Source organism: Chrysochloris asiatica, unplaced genomic scaffold (genome assembly GCF_000296735.1).
Source record: "Chrysochloris asiatica unplaced genomic scaffold, ChrAsi1.0 scaffold00017, whole genome shotgun sequence".
Taxonomy (NCBI): Eukaryota; Metazoa; Chordata; class Mammalia; order Afrosoricida; family Chrysochloridae; genus Chrysochloris; species Chrysochloris asiatica.
Window position 1 is genome coordinate 17415512 of NW_006408535.1, and position 20439 is coordinate 17435950.

General features: G+C 37.5%; 1 protein-coding gene across 1 annotated transcript in view; it reads left to right on the plus strand.

Annotated features, from left to right (window-relative positions):
• The window catches only part of HEATR5A (HEAT repeat containing 5A), a 166834-nt gene that overhangs the window by 45328 nt on the left and 101067 nt on the right, over nucleotides 1–20439 (plus strand). The window contains exons 10-12 of the mRNA XM_006835364.1: nucleotides 2431–2542; nucleotides 10933–11085; nucleotides 16689–16788. Of these exons, the coding sequence (XP_006835427.1) occupies nucleotides 2431–2542; nucleotides 10933–11085; nucleotides 16689–16788 (365 nt within the window). The remainder of the gene's footprint in view (nucleotides 1–2430; nucleotides 2543–10932; nucleotides 11086–16688; nucleotides 16789–20439) is intronic.

A 20439-nucleotide genomic window follows, 5' to 3' on the forward strand; every position in this document is an offset into this window, starting at 1 on the left:
ATACCATTTCCACCGGAAAGAGTCAGGACTCCATGAAGGAATGGCTGTTTTGCAGTCTGTGGCAGGAAATGCACAATGTAAACCTGGGTCATGCCTAGAGAGCATGGAAGTCATCACATTACTGGGTTCTTGTTAAAGGGGTAACAGGATACAACTTAAGAGACTCTCACTGATGTTAGATGGGATAGTTTGAGATCAGAAAGGATAATTTATTGAGTACAGTGAATTGGAACTCATTAAATAGATAACCCTTAAGAGTTCATAATGATATATTGCATAGCTATCTAAAAATGCAGATTTATGGGTAAATGATACAGAGCTTAGTGAATATATAGCTCAGTTTTAATACACAAAGAATTTTTAAGAAAAACTATAGATGGTTTTTGTCTGTGTGTGTTTTTAATGAAATATAGAAAGGAAAATGATAATGTGGGATTGTTTTCTTTTGGGATAATTCAAAAATGGTTACCAGAGAGTAGGTATTTTTTTTTTTATAATAAAAGCCCTCACAACCCAAGACTTAAAGGGCATAAATAAGTATTTTTGAAGAAACAAATCATTGTTTCTTTTTTTAATAATTTATTTTTTATTGTTGTTAACAATGTTTACAGCAAATCATACACCAATTCAACAATTTCTCTGTGCTTTAAATTCAGTGACACTGGTTACAGTCTTCAAGTTCTGCATACATTTTCACCATTCAATTTGGAATTATTCCTCCACCATTAACATGAATGCACTGCCCTTAAGTTTCTTCTCACCATTGTTTCTTTTCTATTGTCACTTCTTTGTCATTATTAATGAGTATTATAGTATAACCCCAAATTTAGCTAATATAAAAGACCAGTATAACTTCTGAAAATTCCAAATACTTGTATTTTTTTGCTTTAGCAACACTTTTGAAATAAAGTGAGTGATAACTTTGGTAGGTGATATTAGTAATTTAAATTTGAATTTATTATTTTAACTATATTCTGAATTAACACACATCACAGCTTGCTTAGTAAAGAATTGTCTAAACTCAGTATCCTCAGATCTCATTAATTCAGACGGATGTGATTCCTATTGCCTGTATTGTATTTTGTCCATAGAATCCTTCAGTATTACAACTCGAGGTTTCACTTTTTTTCTTTAGTTTCCTCAGCTTTAGAAATGCTTAGTGTGTTTTTCACTTTTGATTTTCTAATTCCAGGTAATTCCAGTTCTTCATACATTTCATTATAATATTTGACTTTGTCGTCTTGAACTACCTTTTGAAATTTTCTGTTCAGCTTTTTTACTTCCTCATTTCTTCAATTTGCTTTAGCATCTGAGCACTGAAACTTGCTCTCCATTACTCATATTTCTCTGGATAAATGTTTTCAAAATACCAACTAGGGATAATTAGTAGTATAGAATAATTCAGACTTTAGTCAATATTAGCACATTGGTACCTATCTTTAAGGGAGATGAATAAACTGTTGTCATCATCATAGGCAAAAAGAGAATTTTTATATGTAAGAAAAAGGAGAGAGAGAAGTGAAAATTATACTCTAGATGCCTCCTAGTCTTTGTACTGCCTAAATATATATATATCGTTATAAGGGAAACATCTGGATTTCCATTCTTGTTATTATGTAACTACTTATTCTGTAGGCTTTAAAAATGTAACATTTTAGTGAATTCTACTCTATTGTGAAACATTTATTTTAATGTGAGACAATTTTACTACTTATAACTACTTTAGTGAAAAGCCTATTTTCAACCAAGTATGTAGAGTTTTTTAAAGGGAAATATAATTCATGGAATGAAACTTTTTTGATTATTTTCTATCTAGGAGGATAATTGCTTAAAACTTAAAGTAAATTGAAACTCGGTACAAGTATACTTCAACATTCTTATGATTTTGTTATATTGGCTCTACAAAGAATTACTGGGTTGCTGAGTACTACTGAGTATACCAGTATTTTTTACTTTACTATATGACATAGTCCTATAGTATAGTCTGCATGAATGACAGTCCTCCATCACTTATATTTATTATTATTGTTACTGTTAAGTGTCATCAAGCCTGTTCCGACTCATGGTGACCCTATATAGGGTTTCTAATGTGCCAGACTGCAAAGCCGTTTGAACTGCAAGATCGGCGGTTCAAGCTCACCAGGTGCTCCTTGGAAACCCTATACAGTGTTGCTATGGGTTGGAATTGACTCAACGGCACTTAACAACAACAACAACATCAACAAGGAGCAGCTGGTGGGTTTGAACTGCTGACCTTATGGTTCGCAGTCTAGTGTTGCTCCTACAGCGTCACACCTGGAGTCCACATTTATTATATGCAAGAATTAATAATAGTGCAAGAGTTGTCGTTTCTGAGTAACCTATAAACTATATTCCTTTTTGTTAAAAAGAAACAAAAACACAAAACCTTCTTCTTCTAATCATAAATAGGTTATTATGACATTAGCAGAGGATTTGCTGTGTTCTGCTACTCAAAACAGTCGCCTTTCAGCTCAACGCACACAAGCTGGATGGCTGTTGATTGCCTCTCTGATGACATTGGGTAAGAAAGGAGATATCCAGAACTAAGAATTACTTTATTTATTCTAATATCTGCCTTGACAAAACTAACGTAATATGTATCAGAATTTAGATGTCCATGCAAAACTCTTTCTAATAGTATTCAGTTTAGGAAGCAATATCTGTACTCTGTTGTTCATGATACTTTCAGGTCTCCTCTTTTGAATTTCAAGACCAGTTTTGACCCCTAAGTGCAATAAGCTAGTGTGATCTTCTTTCATATGTAACTGTGAATGACTAACTTTTCCAAAAATCATTCACATTCAATGCAGAAAAAAATCATTTCATACAATGTAAAGATATAAGTCTCTGAAATCAGTGCTATAGTTGTTTTAAGAATAGTAACCCCACAAGATGATTGTGTTGAAGAGAATAATGCTCATTTGGATTAAAACTTAGTAATTACTTTATTTTCATAGTTACTATGTTTATATATTACTTAAAATTAGCTTTGTAGCTAATTTTAATATTTTATCAAGCATATATTTTCCTATAAGTCTCTATTTTTTGTTATGTAAAATATTGTTAAAATATAAAACAAATTAGCACAAAAGAATCCCAATCAAAAGAAGGAAAATTTGGAACACAATTTAAAATTCTCTTAGACTCCAGACTTTATGGAACCATGGAAGTTGCATGAACCTCTGAAACTATTGCTCTGAGATATTCTTTAAACTTTAAACCAAAAATATACCCTGAAGTCTTTTTAATACCAAACAATAGATTAGCTTAACTACCATAAACATGTTGACTTGGAGCAGTTTCCTCTTTTGAGAACTCTCTGTATGGGATAAAATTGACAGCAGCAAGTTGAAAGATTAAATATAGAAACCTTAAAGGGCAGTTTATGTAAATTGAAAAAGAAGGGAGACAAATGGCTTGGAAAAGGAGGGTAAGAATAATTACACAACTTGATGAATGTAATCAGTGTCCCTGATCTTTTAAGTGTAAAAGCTATTAAACGTTTAGCTCTGTAGTCTCTGTGACTTATGTTTTGCTATGCATATTCTCTACATCAACAGTGTTGTTGTTGTAGTTGTTGTTAAGTGCTGTTGAGTCAGTTCTGACTCAAAGTGGCCCTATATAAAGTTTCTGTGGCTGTTTAAATCTTCAAGGGAGCAGAAAGCCTCATCTTTCTCCTGAGGAGTGGCTAGTGGGCTTGAACCATGGACCTTGTGGTGCTTATTGTATATATATATATATTTTTTTTTTTTAATAAAACAAATTTGCTGAATTTGGTCAAATTATTTCGATACCTGTGAAAGAATTGAATCTCAAAGAAACTAAAATTGAGTACTTTCAGAAAGATAGCAGAATAGACAGAGGCTCTACATGGACCCTCTACAACAAAGATACAAGATACCAAATAAAAAAAGACAGGGATCCTGAGGAAAGGTTAGAGAAGTGGATTGAGTCCTTGCTTGCTGGGAGGAGAAGTTGAACAGGGATGGCAAGAAAGGAAGACTGACAGGAGAATGGCCAGCCAGACATAGTGCAACCAACTTGAACTGTTGTGAGCAGCTTTGGCAACAGTAGGTGGCCTGGCAGAGCAGATTCCCACAAATGACAGGAAAGATGCTGTTCCTTCTTCTTCCCCATGCTTCCCTGGTGACCAGAGGTGTGACTAGTTCCAATCTTCATCCACCCCTAGGACAAGTCCCTGCTCTCCAGGAGTTCGGAATTACATGGTTGGAAGCCATGCCATTGTGAGATAGGGACAGGCTGCACCACTTTGATGTTGGTGTACCACTTTGGTACCTGGATTCAGACTGGCTCTACTCCAGTCCCATAGTATCCTCAGAACCACCAGACTAACATTTAACCAATTTCCCTGCCACCAGCTGCCCTGTGGTCCTAATAGACAGTGAAACCAGTTCCATCAAGGACTTCCATTAACTACTTCTGATTGAGTACCCTGAACATTGTTGTTGTTGTTGTTGTTAAATGCTGTCGAGTCGGTACTGACCCATAGAGACCCTCTAGAGGGTTTCCAAGGACATAGATAACACTTAAAACTGAGGTCTCTAGCAGCTCCATCTAGGGGCCAGGAACTCTGCTGTTACATTTCTCTCATACCCACCTGCCTGGTGAGGTCCATAGCTTGCAGGAATCCCCCAGTGTTGTCTCCTTTCTGGGTCCAACAGATGCACTGTTTTTTCTTTTGTTTTTTGAATTTGGTTTTATCCTTTCATTGTTTCATTGATTTTCTTTTTCTTCTGTCTTCTTTCCATTTCCTTGAATTTGATCCTTTGTATGCCTGGTGTGGCGTTGTGGGTCAATGTGCCAGACTGCAAAGCCGTTTGAACTGCAAGGTCAGCAGTTCAAGCTCACCAGCTGTTCCTTGGTTGGAAACCCTATACAGGGTCGCTATGGGTCGGAATCAACTCGATGGCACTTGACAACAACATCACCACTGTGGTTTTTGCCTTCTTTTCTTGTTTCTCATTACACCCTTCTTTTTCTTTCCCTTTTGATTTTTTTTTTTCTTTTCAGTACTCTTTTCATCTTTCCTCTTTCTGATTTTTCTAAGGTTATTTTTAATTTTTATTTCTTCCTTTTATTTTCTCTTCTATAACTCTATTTTCCTACACTCACTTTTTGTTGGTTTTCCTAGTCATTCTTCAGTGTTTTTTTACTTCTTTTTTTTTTAAAGGTTTTTATTGTAGATTGAGTGAAAGTATACAGGGCAGATCATCAGTTTTACATTCAACAAATCATACACCTTGCTTCATTACAATGATTATAATCCCCTCCATGTACCATCAGTTAACAGTATTTCTCTCTATTCACTTTAGCTTTTTTAAAAAAAACAAAGCATTCAGGCATATGTAATAATTTACACTTCTAAAGGGCACATTCTGCAGGTCTGCCTCCTGGACACCAACTCTTAGTCCCTCTCTTCCCCTGAATCTAGAGTCCTCAGCCGCTCCCCCTCTCCATGACCCCATCTCTGTCTCCATCACTGGCGTCGCTGCTTCTCTGGATAAGGTCCCGCATTCTGCTTGTGCTCTTCTCCCTTGATGGCCCTAGGGTCCTCTTTCTGGACAATAAGATTAACCACTCCCCTGTTTTTGTTACAAAACTTATACCTTTACAATTGTGACCTTTGCAGTTAGTCGTGATAACAGTTATTCACTGTTCAATTATATGAATCTTATCCCCATCTCTTTTTACCAGACTCATCTAGACAAAATGAAAACTATTCAGTGGGGACTCTCTCCTACACCTCATACTCTTAAACTAAACTCCCTCTTGAAATCTTGTAAGCCAGTCACTTCGTGCCTTTGTTGCCCCCTCATTTTAGGTAGCCACTGTCTAAGTTGCCCATCTGTATCTACCCTGTTTACAGAGGGGATAGCATTTATACTTGATATGGAGACTCCTTCCCTCTTTGTTGGTATTTAGAGTTACTACCTCCATGAATATAGGTTAAGTTCATCAAATTGTACCAATTTACCCTTGTTTCCTTTATCCAAAAAAAAGTTGTGTTTTTGTTGGTAATCTTCTAGTCGAGTTCTGCTCATCAAGCCATCAAGGCTAGGTCAAATGGGTACTGTCTGCATGGTTGAGTGTTCTTGTGCATCTCCCCTCACTTCATATCAGCAGGATGCTTCACTCTGGTCTCTAACCCTCAGTCGCTGTGTCCTTGTCCATGGGATCAGATGTCCCCAGGTCTCACCACACTTCGGACCAACCAGCCCTTACTCTTCTCTCTCTCATCTCCAGGTCATCGAGAGTCTATGGAATATGGTTGAACTCCGTCCATTTCTTCATTGCTGCCTTTTCCCCTTTTCCACTCACCAGTAGACCAGTGTGGTTGCCAGCAAGTTTACATGCCTATTTGTGTATTCTCTTTGAATTTCAGTCTTAGAGGGGAGTTTGTCCTGAAGGAACTTGATTGCTTGCCTTGGTGGCTTCCCAGCAAACAATTTGCTTATTCTTGTAGTAGCCAGTCATGCTGACATTAATGTTTTGGGTTTTTCCTGATGACCTTTCTTTGAAGATGTATCTTCAAAGATACTCTAGCTGTTCCAGGCTGGTCTACTTGTCCTTGCTAGTGGGAATGTCCTACCTGATAAGGTTCTGAATGGAACTCAAGATTCCACCTAAGGTCCTATACTCTGCAAAGGCTTTGTAAGCAATCTATTTGACTGGGTAAGTTCTAGAACCCCTTTTCGGTATTCCAATCAGTTATAGGCTGAAGATGGGCTTACAAGTTTTCTGTAATCATGTTTTCCAACATTCCTTTCTATCCCCCTGGAGTGTCTATTTTACAATAGTAGGCAAGGGAAACCAATATTCATAAGACAGTCAAGCATTTTAGTATTATTTCCCCTCCTCAAACTATGCCTAGATCCATGTATCACAGAGCCCTTGTTGTTCCAAGGTTGAGCATGCATCACTATTTACCTCTGTCCCATTTAGGCCATGCAAATCTATCTCAGTGTTCCCCTACCTATCTTGTTCTCTGCTTCCTCCCCCTTCTTATATTGCCCTCCCCAACACCCGAACTAAACCTCCCACCCCAACCCCACTGTTGTGGTTACCTTGTTGTTGTCGTTAAGTGCCATAGAGTCAATTCCGACCCTAGCGACCCTGTATAGGGTTTCTGAGGAGCAGCTGATGAGCTTGAACCACCAACCTTGCAGTTCAAATGGCTTTGCAGTCTGGTGCATTAACCCACAGAGCCACACCAGGACTCCTTGTTGTAGTCCATTAATTCTTCCCTCCATTTAAGACAGTCTATTTTATCCTGCTATCTACTTGACCCTCTCACCACCTGGATCTCTGTTTCTCTGTGTTTACCTTCTTTCATATTGTAATTGTTTTGATCCTAGACTGAACTTCCAGATCCTCTGTTCTTATAATTTTTATTCTGTTCTTGACTCTTCCATTTGTCGATTGAGTTTAGGGTGATGCTGTCACATACGTCATTCTCTGGTTGTTGTCTGTTCTTGTTGAATCTTAGTCCACACAACTTCCTTTAGGATGTTTTTCATTGCAGGGTTGGCTGTGGCAAAATCCCTTCCTTAGCTTCTGTTTTTTCTGAAATGTTTTGATTACACCAGCATATTTGATTGACAGCTTTGCTGGGTAGAGGATTCTTGGGTGGCAGGTTTTTTCCTTTCAGGGTTTTATATATGTCTCCCCATTTGCTTCTTGCCTGCATGGTTTCTGTTGAGAGACCCAAGCTTAATCTGATTTGCTTGCCTTTGTATGTTACACTTCTCTTTTCCCTAGCTGCTTTCAGGATTCTGTCCTTATATTTGAATTTGTTGTAGTGATTTTCTTTTAGGGTCTAACTTTCCAGGAGTTCCTTGATCTTATCTTGAATGCTTATCTTTTCACTTTTCAGGATGTTATGAAAATTTTCTTCCAGCAGCTCTTCAACTGTCTCCCCTGTGGACTTGCGTGAGTCTTCCTTTTCTGGAATACTGATAATTCTTAAGTTATTCCTCTTCATGTTGTCCAACATGAATCTTAGGCCTTCTTCAGATTTTTTTATCCTTTTTTGTGCTTGCTTTTCTATCTTAGTAGTGTTGAGTGAATTGTCTTCTAGCTCACTAGTTCTGGCTTCTATATCTTCAATTCTACTCCTTTGCCCTTTCAGTGTATTGTCCATTTCTGATATTCTATTATCGTTTTGACCTCTTTCTTTAGGTTTTGAATTGTTTCCAACGCTGTATCTATTTTATTTGATTGTTTCTGTAGCGCTTTTCTGACTTGGTCCTTATTTTTCTCAACTCCATTGTAGTGTTTTGATACATTTTATAATCAGTTTTCTAAATTCCTTCGCAGGCATTACCAAAGCCTGCCCATCTTCCAGTATGGAGTGTAGATCTACCTCCTGCTCATTTGTCTCAGTCACTTTATCGCATTTCTGGACATGTGCTGATATGGTCTTCTGTTTCTGTTTTTTTGGCATATTCAGGAGTTATCTGTGGCCTTAATACTTAGATGGGTGTGTATATTGGTATTTTTCATGCTTTTGGATTGGCTCCAGGTAGATGTGATCAGGAGATGGGCCTCCCTTTTCACTCTTCTTCCTGAGAAATTTCAGGATGTCACTGTTGGTCGTTGTGACATAACTCAGGATTTAATTTTCAGCCTATTTCTTTTTTAGTCTGCCTGTCCTGCTTCACAATCCCCGTTCAGGCCTTTTTCCTAGTGATAAACAGTTCAGGGCCGGCTGTGGCCGTTTTGCACTGCCATTTGGTTTTAAGTGATAACTGTCACTTTAAATTTTGAGGAGATCTGTTTGCCTGCATAGTAGAACCCTCCAGGGGTGGGTGTGGGTTGTGCACTCAGTCAGTCACCCCTTCTGGTCACCTGAATAGGGTTACGCATCCAGCAAGAGACCAATGAACAGACACACAAAAAAAGAGTGTCCACACCTTTATGTCTGTGGTTCTAACAGGCGTCCGTGGCTGCTCTGATCCTTCCCCTGCTTAGTCTCGCCCAAGATGGTGGCTCAAGGATCAGCTGAGTGTCTTGGATTAGAAAACATTGGGTTTCTTGCTTCTGCTACAGATTCCCCTAAGTATAAGCCTTTCAAGCTTCTAAATATTCCTTTGTATGTGGTTCAGAGTTCTGGCACCATCCCCTGAGCCTGCTTGGTCCAGTATTCTGTGTTGTTGCTGGCGGAGCTCCTCACTGCACTTCTACCTAATCTGCCATCTTGTTTGTTCTCCCCTTTTATTTTCTTTTATTTTTCTCTTTTATAGCTCTATTTTCCTGTTCATCTTCTGTCTTTATAATTATTATGTTATTATTTTCTGGATGCTGCCTGTTTTTATTTCTCTTTTCTCTTTATCGTTTTCTCTTTTCATTGTTCGTTGCTTGCTTGTTTATTCTGTTTTGTTTCTTGTATGTGGGATGGAAGGTTACTCCTCTTTCCCACTCAGAAGTAGACAGCAATTGTGCCCATAAAAACCAACTGGGCAATAGCCAATAACAGCTTCTATACTACTTCACCTGGTGTTGCACTGTAGGTTAATGTGCTGGACTGCAGAGTCTATTTGAAATGCAACGTCGGCACGTCAAGCTCACCAGCACTCTTCAGAAACCCTATATAGACAGGGTTGCTATGGGTCAGAACCGACTCTATGGCACTTAACAACAACAGCATACCACTTCACCAATGATAGACAGCAACCTACACCAATTAAACCCACCCTAAACTGTGTTGTATGAACAACTAAAGGGCATTGCAAACTGCACCCACAGGAGACAGTTGATGCGAGCCTAAGAACATAGGCACAGATAGTCATCAACTAAATAAAAATATGAAAATCCCACAATGCCCTGAAGTCAACAGTCAATTTTAGTTCACATGAAGAAAAAAAAAAAAGAATGACCAAGTCCTCTGAGGTAGGTACTATTGTTATCTACATTTACAGATGAAGAAATTGAGGCACAAAACTATCCAAGGTACACAACTAGTAAGTGGTGGAGCCAAAATGATAACCTCTGCATTCTTCCATGAAAGCCCACTGCTGTACTATGTAGTGTTGCTGTACTACAGAAGAAAGACCTATAGGTGGCAGAACTAACAAAAGTGCTTGTAGGGGAATTTTAAGATAGTCTCAGAATTTTAGAGAAAATTACTTAGGGATTAAAAATGGTGGGCTTGGATTTTATACTTTTTTTTTTTTTTTAATTGATAACTGCTGTTGTATAATGCCTTTGGTTACTCAGTTTATGGACTAATCCTCGATTCATACATGTTACTTAAAAGTCTTTGCAAAGAAAAAAAGTATTTACTCAAATTTATTACACTTGATTTTTGACCTGCAATTTGTTCTTATCAAAAATAAACATTATCCTTCAGATCAGAAATGTGTACCTTGTACAAGTTATGTGGTACATTACAGTTTCTCAGAGACTTTTAAATTGCATTCTGTCATGGATTTCACAACCCCTTGGAGACATTAGTACATACAGGAGGTACGGTACTATCATTGGTTTTAGTTAAAAGAAGGTGAGGCTCATACGGGTTACAGGAGAATTGGAAGAAGTGGCACAAGAGCCAAGGCCTTCTGTTAGTTTGTTTTTTCTCTGTACTACATTGCCTTCAGATAGTAAGTCATTCAATAGTAGATTCTTTTGGAACTATAAGACTAAAAAACTGGATAATGTAGTTCAGTTAGGTGCCATCGAGTTTGTACCGACTCATAGCGACCCTATGCACAGCAGAAATGTAGTTCAGTAGAGGGTGGAAATATGTTTATTTCAAGAGACAAAAACAAACCAAGCAAAACCCATTACCATTGCATCAGTTCCGACTCATCATGACAAGTACCTGCTTAATGATAAAGTTTCAAAGAGGAACCACTTTGTTCTTTTACAAGTGACAAACTGAATGAATTACAGGTCCTGCAGTTGTCAGTCATCACCTTGCTCGGGTTCTGCTGTTGTGGAAATGTGTCTTTCCAGTATCTCCTAAAGATTTAGAAACAGAGAAGAGCAGAGGAGATTCATTTACATGGCAGGTAACCTTGGAAGGACGAGCTGGTGCATTATGTGGTAGGTTGAGTTTAGTCATTTCTCTCCTTTCCTTTATTTGTCTTTTCTCCAACCTTTGACTTTATACATTCTTCTGTTTCATTTCCACCACTTGTTTACCAATTTGTTGTGGCCTGCATGTTGCTGTGATGCTAGAAGCTATGCCACTGATATTGTCAATGCCAACAGGGTCACCCACAGTGGAAAGCTTTCAGCAGAGCTTCCAGACTAAAACAGACTAGAAAGGAAGACCTGGAAATCTATTTTGGAAAATACTGATCTTTGAAAACCATACAAATAGCAGTGGAACATTGTCTGATACGGTACTAGAAGATAAGCGTGTCAGCTTGGAAGGGACCCCAAATATGACTAGAGCAGAGCTGCCTCATCAGTGTGTAGAATCAACATTAATGATCTGGATGGACTAATGTTTTTAAGACCTTTTGCTGATGTACAATTCAGAATGAGAAGAAACAACTGCAAACATCTAATGATAATTGAATGTGGGATGTACACAGTATAAATCTAGAAAACCCGCAAGTCCTCAAAAATGAAACAATTCAAAAAGACCAATATCCTAGGCATTGTAAGCTTAAATAAACTGGCATTGCCTTTTGAGTTGGACAGTAAGATGGTCTGTTGTGCCAGGAATGACAAATTGGATAGGAATAACATCACACTTATTATCAGAAAGAACAATTCAAGTTCTATAATGAACTTTGGAGTCCTGGTTTGGTTCTGTAATCCTTCAGAATGCAGTAAGCATTAGTCTGCTAACTGCAAGGTCAGCAGTTCAGACCCACTAGCCACTTCTTGAAAACCCTACCCAGGGTCACTATGAGTCTAAACTGACTTGACAGCACTTAATAACGACAACATACTAAAGTACAACATCATCAGTGATAGTATAATATCTAGTTAATAATGACTTATACTCAAATTTACACACCAACTGCTAATAACAAACATAAAGATACTAAAGATTTTTGCCAACTTTTGCAGACTTAAAATGATCAAATATACAATCAAGGTGCATTGATAATTACTAGTGATTGGAATACAAAAGTTGGAAATAAATTAGTAATGCAGCTTCACACATGAAACTCATTGGATGGAAGATACAAAAATTAATCAACTACTCTGGAAAAAGATGATAAATAAGCTCAGTAACATCTGCCAGAATAAGGCCAGGGGTTGACTGCAAAGCAGACCATATGCAGGTTCAAGTCAAATACGAAGAAAATTAAACCAAGTCCACAAAAGTAAAGTACTACCTTGATTATACTCCACCTAAATTTAGAGACCAGTTTAAGGAGAGTTTACTCATGAATGCCAAAAGGTAAAACGTCATTAAACGGATAAGAAAGAAAGAAAAGACCAAAATGATAACATAAGAGACTGAAACTTGTTCTTGAGAATAAAGTAATTAAAGCAAATGGAAGAAATGGTGAAGTAAAAAAGCTGAATAGATTTCAGAAGGCAGCTTGAGAAGATAAAATATGAAAAATGCAGAGGCCTGGGGTTTGGAAACCAAAAAGAAAGAACACAGTTGGCATTTATCAAGCTGAAAGAACGGAAGTAAAAGATTCATGTTTCAAGCAGCAATAGTGAAGGATTCTGTGGGGGAAATATTGAATGACACATCAAGAATCAAAATAATATGGAAGGGAAATGTACAGAGTCAATGTACCAAAAATAAATGGTCAACAATTATTACGTCTAGGAGATAGCATATAATCAAGAACCAAAGTTATTTGAAAGAAGAAATCTAGTGTATACTGAAGGTATTGGCAAAAAAAAAAAAGACCCCAGGAATTAACAAGTTGAGATGTTTGAACAAAGAGATGCAATACTGGAAGCATTCTCTTGTCTATGACAAGAAAAGCTGCACAGCCAACCAACTGGAAGAGATCTATATTGGTGCCCATTCTAAGGAAAGGTGGCTCAGTGGAATGGGTAATTTATCAAACAGTCATTAATATCACATGTAAGTAAAAATTGACTGACGATAACTCAAAACCAGTTGCAGTAGTATGTTGACAGGGAAATGCCAGAAATTAAGCCAGATTCAGAAGAGGATGTAAAACAAAGGATATCACTGTTGATAGCACATGGATCTTGGCTAAAATCAGAGAGTACCATAAAGGTGTTTACCTGTGCTTTATTGACTATGCAAAGGCATTTGAATGTGTATATCCTAACACATTATGGATGGCATTACAAAGAATGGGAATGCCAGAACATGTAATTGTGCTCATGAGAAACCTGTGCACAAAACCAAGAGACGGTCATTCGAATAGAACATTTGATGATTTAAAATCAGTAAAGTAATGCACCAGGGTTGTATCATTTCACCATACTTACTTAATGTATATGAGCAAATAATCTGAGAAGCTAAACTATAAAAAGAATAATAAGACATCCAGGTTGGAGGGCATCCTATTAACAGTATGATACAACCTTGCTTGCTGAAAGAGGATTTCAAGCACTTACTAATGAAGATCTTCAGTAAAGATAACACTTCAACATACAACACAATTCCTTACAACTGAACCAATAAGCAACATTATGACAAATGAAAAAAGATTGACATTAAGTATTTCATTTTATTTGGGTCCATAATCAGTGCCCCAAAGATGCAGCAAACGAAAAGTTAAATGATATGTTGAATTGGGCACTCTGCAATTGACATCCTTAAAATATTAAAAAGCAAAGATGTCAGCTTGAGCAGTAAGACATGACACAAGATATGGTATTTCCAGTTACCTCATATTCATATAAAAGCGGGACAATTTATTCACTCACACTAGAGAAGAATTGATGCCTTTCAATTATGGTGTTATTGAAGAATACTGAATTTTCCATGAAGTGCCAGAGCCTGGATAGATCTTTCTTGGAAGAGTACAGACAGAATGCTCACGTAATTTGGGCATGTGGTAGGAAGAGAGGCAGTGATAAAGAGGAAGACCTGCAACATAATGGGCTGCAACAATGGACTCAAGCATAGCAATAACTATAAGTATATCACAGGACTTGGCATTGCTTCATTCTGTTGTATCTAGGTTTGTTATAAGCCACAAATAACTTGACAGCACTGAACAACAAAACATATTTCATATGTTGTGGGATATGGGGGACATATATTTGAAACTAAACATAATTGATTAGTTTGTGATAATAAACTAGTTTGATTCAATTTCAGATTTCAAGTATTAATTCTTAGAATAATACATGTTTTATTAGGGCCAATCTGTATGTGACATATTAAGATTGCTTTCTCTTACGTAGACATCCCTCTTTACAAAAATAGTTATTGTTGTTAAGTGCTGTCGCGTCAGTTCTGACCCATAGCAACCCTCTATAGGGTCCGAGGAGCTGCTGGTGAGTTTGAACCGCCAACCTTTCAGTTCAGACTGACCCTGCGGGCCAGTGCGTTATTGCACAGCACCACACCAGGACTCCAAAAATAGTAGGGTTTGATTTAATTAGCATTTGTTAAGTGGTTTTTGTCTACTCTTTATAATAAAGTTGTATCCTTTTACAACACGTAATGGTGGCTATGTGCCGCAGACTTGGTTCCGACTCATAGTGACCCTGTATAGGGTTTCCGAGTCTGTAAATTTCCTGAGAGAAGAAAGCCTCATCTTTCTCCCACAGAACCACTGGTAATTTTGAACTGATATGCTGACTGTGAGATTAGCAGTCCAACTCATAACCACTATGCTACCAGAGTTTGTTAATTCAAAATAATATTCCATCCCCTAAGAACTTGATTGAACCTCAGCATAGTGATCCTGCTTGGTCACCTTAGAGCAGGTGGAGGGCCGGCAACGTCTGGCGCATGGGGTCCCCAGCCGATCTCCTCCCTCCCTGCCTTCCTCGGATGGCGGCTGTTTATGCTGGACGTGTGGCCAGAGATGGGTAAGGATCATGTGGAACCTCGGCAACTTAAGACAGAGCCATTGCCATGCTGCAATGAGTTTCAATGACTGGTAAGACTGAGGAATTCGCACTGACCGCCTAAGACAGGCAGCGTACCTTAAACAAACAATAAATAAGGAGGAATCACATGCAGACCATGCAGACCCGGTCAGGAGGCCAAGCCCCTGTAGGCCCAAGCGTTGTTGACCGTCCAAACCATAGGCTCTGAGGATCAGACTTTAGCTACCTAGTAGACATAGCAAACTGTCCCTCATCTGATTATTCAGTAATGCTTGTTAGTAATCTCATACATGAGCCCTGGATATCCACAGACAAATTAAAACCCTTCCCTAAAAGCCGAGACTGTAAATTCCAAAAAGGCAAGTCCCCCGCCCCCATCCAAAAAAAAAAAAGCTAAAGAGGATAGAGAGAAACACTGTTAACTGATGATATATGGAGGGGATAATAATCAGTGGAATGAAACAAGCTATATGAATGGTTGAATGTGAAGCTGATGATGTGCCCTGTAAACTTTCACTCAATCCAAAAAAAACCATTTAATTAAAAATAATAATAATAATATTCCACTATGAAAATGTGAACTAAAGAGTGGAAATTCCTTGAAAGACCTGACTGCATTGAATTTGGTTTTGTGTGTTTAAAAATTCGTGGCATTTTCAGTATCCTTAAAAAAGAAAAACTTATTTTGATATTGACCTTGAAATTCAAGTAACTGCAGAATATTTGTTTTATTCTGCATATGAAATAGCTTCTTGGGAAAATATCTGTGTTTTAGATAAAACTTGTAAAAATCTAATATTTACTGGAAAGTTGGCTTCATTCCACAGAACTGGTGTACAACTGACAAACTAAGTCTAAGAGCCTAAACTAATTTCTTCTACTGCTGAGCTGTCAAGTCGGTTCTGATTCATAGAAGCCTTAGTAGAGTTTCTGAGGAGTGACTGGTGGATTTGAGCTGTCAACCGTGGAACTAAGACCAGCCTTGCACTCCAGTGCTTATCTTAACAGTGCTACACCAGGACTTCTGAGCTCTAGGGCTAAATAAAACCTTGTAGTTGTTGTTGTTGTCATGTGCCATGGTGTTGCTTCTGACTCATAGTGACCCTGTACAGCGTTATCCAAGGATGTAAATCTTCACAGGAGCAGAAAGCCTCATCTTTCTCCTGTGGAACAGCTGGAAGTTTTGAACTGCTGACCTTGCGGTTCGCAGCCCGATTCGTAACCACTACGCTACCAGAGCTCCTTAAGTTGTTGTTGTTGTTATGTGCCGTGGAGTCGGTTCCGACTCATAGCGACCCTGCACAGGAAAGCAATATTTTTAACTTGCTTATTGGCCTCTTTTAGTAATATGTTGTTGCTGTTAAGTGCTGTTGAGTCAGTGCCAAGCCATACCAACCTGTATAGGGTTTTAGAGAAGCAACTGGTAAGCCTGAACCACTGACATTGCAGTGTAAAACAATTTGGCAATCCAGCACATTAACCTGCAGGGCCACACCAGAAGTCCACTTAAGTGATACAGGGAATTTTAAAGAAGTATTATTAAGGGTAGAAAACATTAAAATTTTTTATACTAAAGTTTCCACAATATTCTGCCTTTAGCATCTTAATTTATTTTAGCATTTGTGAATGATAGACCATAATTGAATGCTCTTTTCGTAGTTAACATCTGTTCTCTTTTTCAGCTATCAAGAGCTTTGTTTCCTACTGTGGTGAACTCCTTACTGAGGAAGTAATTCAGCATCTTCTTCCACCACTTCCTTGTGCTGTGGATTTTCTAACTCAGTAAGAATCAGCTATTTGGATTTATATTATGTAAACTATTTAATTTTGTATGTCTTTTAAATATATTAGTAGGCCAAATTTCTATGGTTAGTGAATGATTTTCATTTTGCAAAGGATAGCAATTATTAGTTATGTGTGTGTTTTTAGGCTAGGATCTTGAAATAGTAATACATATAAACAGAAAGGAAAATGATGTGCTGGACATTATATCTGCCAAACAGTCAGATTAAACCAAGAAACTAAATATATACTTGTTAACCTTTTCAGGTGTGCATTTTATTGGTTTGTAACTGCTTTCCTGTGTCTATAAGAAACAGATGTTTGTTTATATTTTTCAGAAGTTTAAATTAAGCAAATATAATAAGAAAACCCAATATATATCATGAGCATTTCCAGATTAATTAAATGTCTAGTTCAGGGAAAGTTTTATTCTTTCAAGTGCTTTATGATATAATATTTTATATGTAGAGAAAAGTTACGTTATAATGAATTATAAAACAGAATAAAATGAACACCTGTGATTCTAAGACAGCTAATACAAGAGCCAGCAACTGTTTTCTTTAAAATGCCAGATAAGTATTTAGACTTAAGAGCCACATGGTCTCTGGTACTGCTGCTCAACTCTTTCATTGTAGCTCGATAACAGTCATAATAATATGTAAAGAAATCAACATGACTGTGTTCCAGTAAAACTTTATTTATAAAAACAGGCAATGGGCAGATTTAGCAGACCCCTGGAGCACTGGTGATACTTTTGCAGTTATTGGTGTGCTGCATTCCAATACCATTCTTGCTACCTTTCTTAGGTAACCACTATGCTGAATTTTATTGCTGCCATAGCCTTACATTTAAAGAAAAAAAAGTTTCATCACGTATCTATGCCTCCCTAAGCAATACATTGTTTAGTTTTGTTTGTTTTGATGAGGCAAATGGTAACATTCTTAGTTTCTGGAACTTTACTTTTTTCCCCCTAATCATTATCTTTCTAAATTTCAGTCATGGGTGTATGACCATTCATTTTCGTCACTATATAATAAATAATTTAATTGTGTGAATATATAACAAATTTTTTCTTCTGTGGATGAATTTTTTAATTGTTTTCAGTTTTCTCCTATTAAAATCAATGTTAGTATGAGCATTTCTATTCTTATTTCTTGGTGTACATGTGCAAAGGCTCTCTGGTGTATTTACCTGCCAGTGAAATTGCTAGGTCAAAAGGTATTTTTATTTTCAACTTGACTGTTGATGTTTTGTGCCATCAAGTAGGTTCCAACTCATAGTGACGCTGTGTAGGATTTCCAAGGCTATAAATCTTTATTAGAGCGGAAAGCCTCATCTTTACCCTGAGGAGTGACTGGTAGGTTTGAACTGCCAGCCTTGTGGTTACTAGTCCAGTATTTATCCAACATGGCTACCAAGCACTTCTTCAATTTGAATATTGTTATTGTGTGCCATTGAATCTCTTCCAACTCATAGCAACCCTTTATAGGGTTACCAAGAATGGCTGGTTGGTTTGAATTGCCGACCTTGCAGTTACCAGTCCAGTGCTTATTGTACAGTGTCACATCAGGACTTTCAACTTGACTAGATAATACCAACTTTTATCCAAAGTTCGTATATCTTTCTACCAGTACTGTACGTTTGCATCCCTTGGTCAATATCTTCACCAACACTCAGAAATCAATTTTAAATTTTGCAGTTAATATGTCAGGTACCATCGCATCAGTTCCTACTCTAACATCCCTATGCACAACACAACGAAACACTGCCTGATCCTGTGCCAGACTTAACAATTGTTATTACACTTGGGCCCATTGCTGCTGTCACTGTGCCAATCTGTCTCATTGGGGTACTCCCTCTTTTTCACTGACCCTCCACATTAGCAAAGATGATGTCCTTCCCCAGGAACTGGTCTCTCCAGATTATATGTCTGAAGTATGAGGCACGAAGTGTGGTCATTTTGTCTTCCAAGGTGCATTCTGATTGTACTTCTAACACATATCTGTTTGTCCTTCTGGAAGTCCATGGTATCCTTAATATTTTTCTCCAACACCGTAACTCAAATGTATCAATTATTCTACTGTCTTATTCATTGCCCAGTTTTAACATGTATATGAGGCTGACTTGCGTCAAGCTCACATTAATCCTCAAATTGATATCTTTGCTCTTGAATACTTTAAAGTGGTCCTGTGCAGCCCATTTGCCTCATGCAATATGTCACTTGGCTTCTTGACTGCTGTTTCCATGTGTGTTAGTAGTGGATCCAAGCAAAATGAAGTCTTTGACAACTTCAGTCTTTGCTCCATTTATTATGATGTTATTTAGTGGTCTAATGGTGATGATTTGTGTTTTCTTTCCATTGAGGGGCAATCCATACCGAAGGCTGTGATCTTTGATCTTCATCAAGAAGTATTTTTAAATCTTCTTTGCTTTCAGCAAGCAAAGTTGTATCATCTTCATATTGCAGGTTGTTAATGAGTCTTCTTCCAATCCTGATGTCATGTTCTTTTTCATAAAATCCAGCCTCTCAGCTTATTTACTCAACATACAGAATTAATAATAAGTTTGGTGAAAGAATGTAATCCTGGCACACATCTTGCCTGTTTTTAACCAATTCAATGTCCCTTATTTCTGTTCAAACAGTTGCCCCTTGGTCTCTGTATAGGTTCCTCATGAGCATAATTGTTTTAAATAGTACTTCTCCGAAGTGTTTTCCATAACTTGTCATGATCCATCCACACAGTCAAAAGCCTTTCCATAGTCAATAAAGCATGTATATTTTCTGTTTTCACCCAAGATCCATTTGACATCAGCAATGACATTCCTTATTACACATCCTCTTCTGAATTCAGCTTAAACTTCTATCAGTTCCTTTTCATGCAGCCGGATTTGAATTATATTTAGCTAAATTTTACTTACATGTGATATTAATGATATTTTGCAGTGATATCCACAGTGAATTGGGTCACTTCTCTTTGGAATGGGCACAAATGTAAACTTCTTCCAATCACTTGGCCAGGTAGCTGTCTTCCAAATTTCTTGGCATCGTTGAGCGAGTGCCTGCAGGTCTGCATCTGTTTGTTTGGAAGATTTCTATTTGTATTCCATCAATTCTCAGAACCTTGTTCTTTACCAGTGCCTTCAGTGTACCTTAGACTTCTTCCTTCAGTATCATTAGCTCTTGATCATATGCTGCCTATTGAAATAGTTGATTGAACATTGATTAATTCTTTTTGTACAGTGATTCTGTGTATTCCTTCCATCTTTTTTGTGTGTATATGTGAATTGAGTAAAGGTTTATAGACAAGATCATCAGCTTTACATTCAGCAAATCACACGTTTTGTTTAATGTGTATCTCCATATTTACAATCCACTCTATGCAACAACAGTTACCATACTTCCTCCCTGTGGTTCCTGTTTGCATTCCACCCACATTCCTATCTCTTCTCATCATATATATATATATACATTGTGTGTGTGTGTGTGTATATGTATATATATATATATTTATATAATTCTTTTTATTGATGGTTTATAATAATGTAATTAATATTACATCTAGCTATCTCCCTGAATCTCCTTTGCTAAACATTTATCTGTAGGTTCTTTAAATTTTTTCCTTTTAATGCAAAACATATGCATTTATTCAT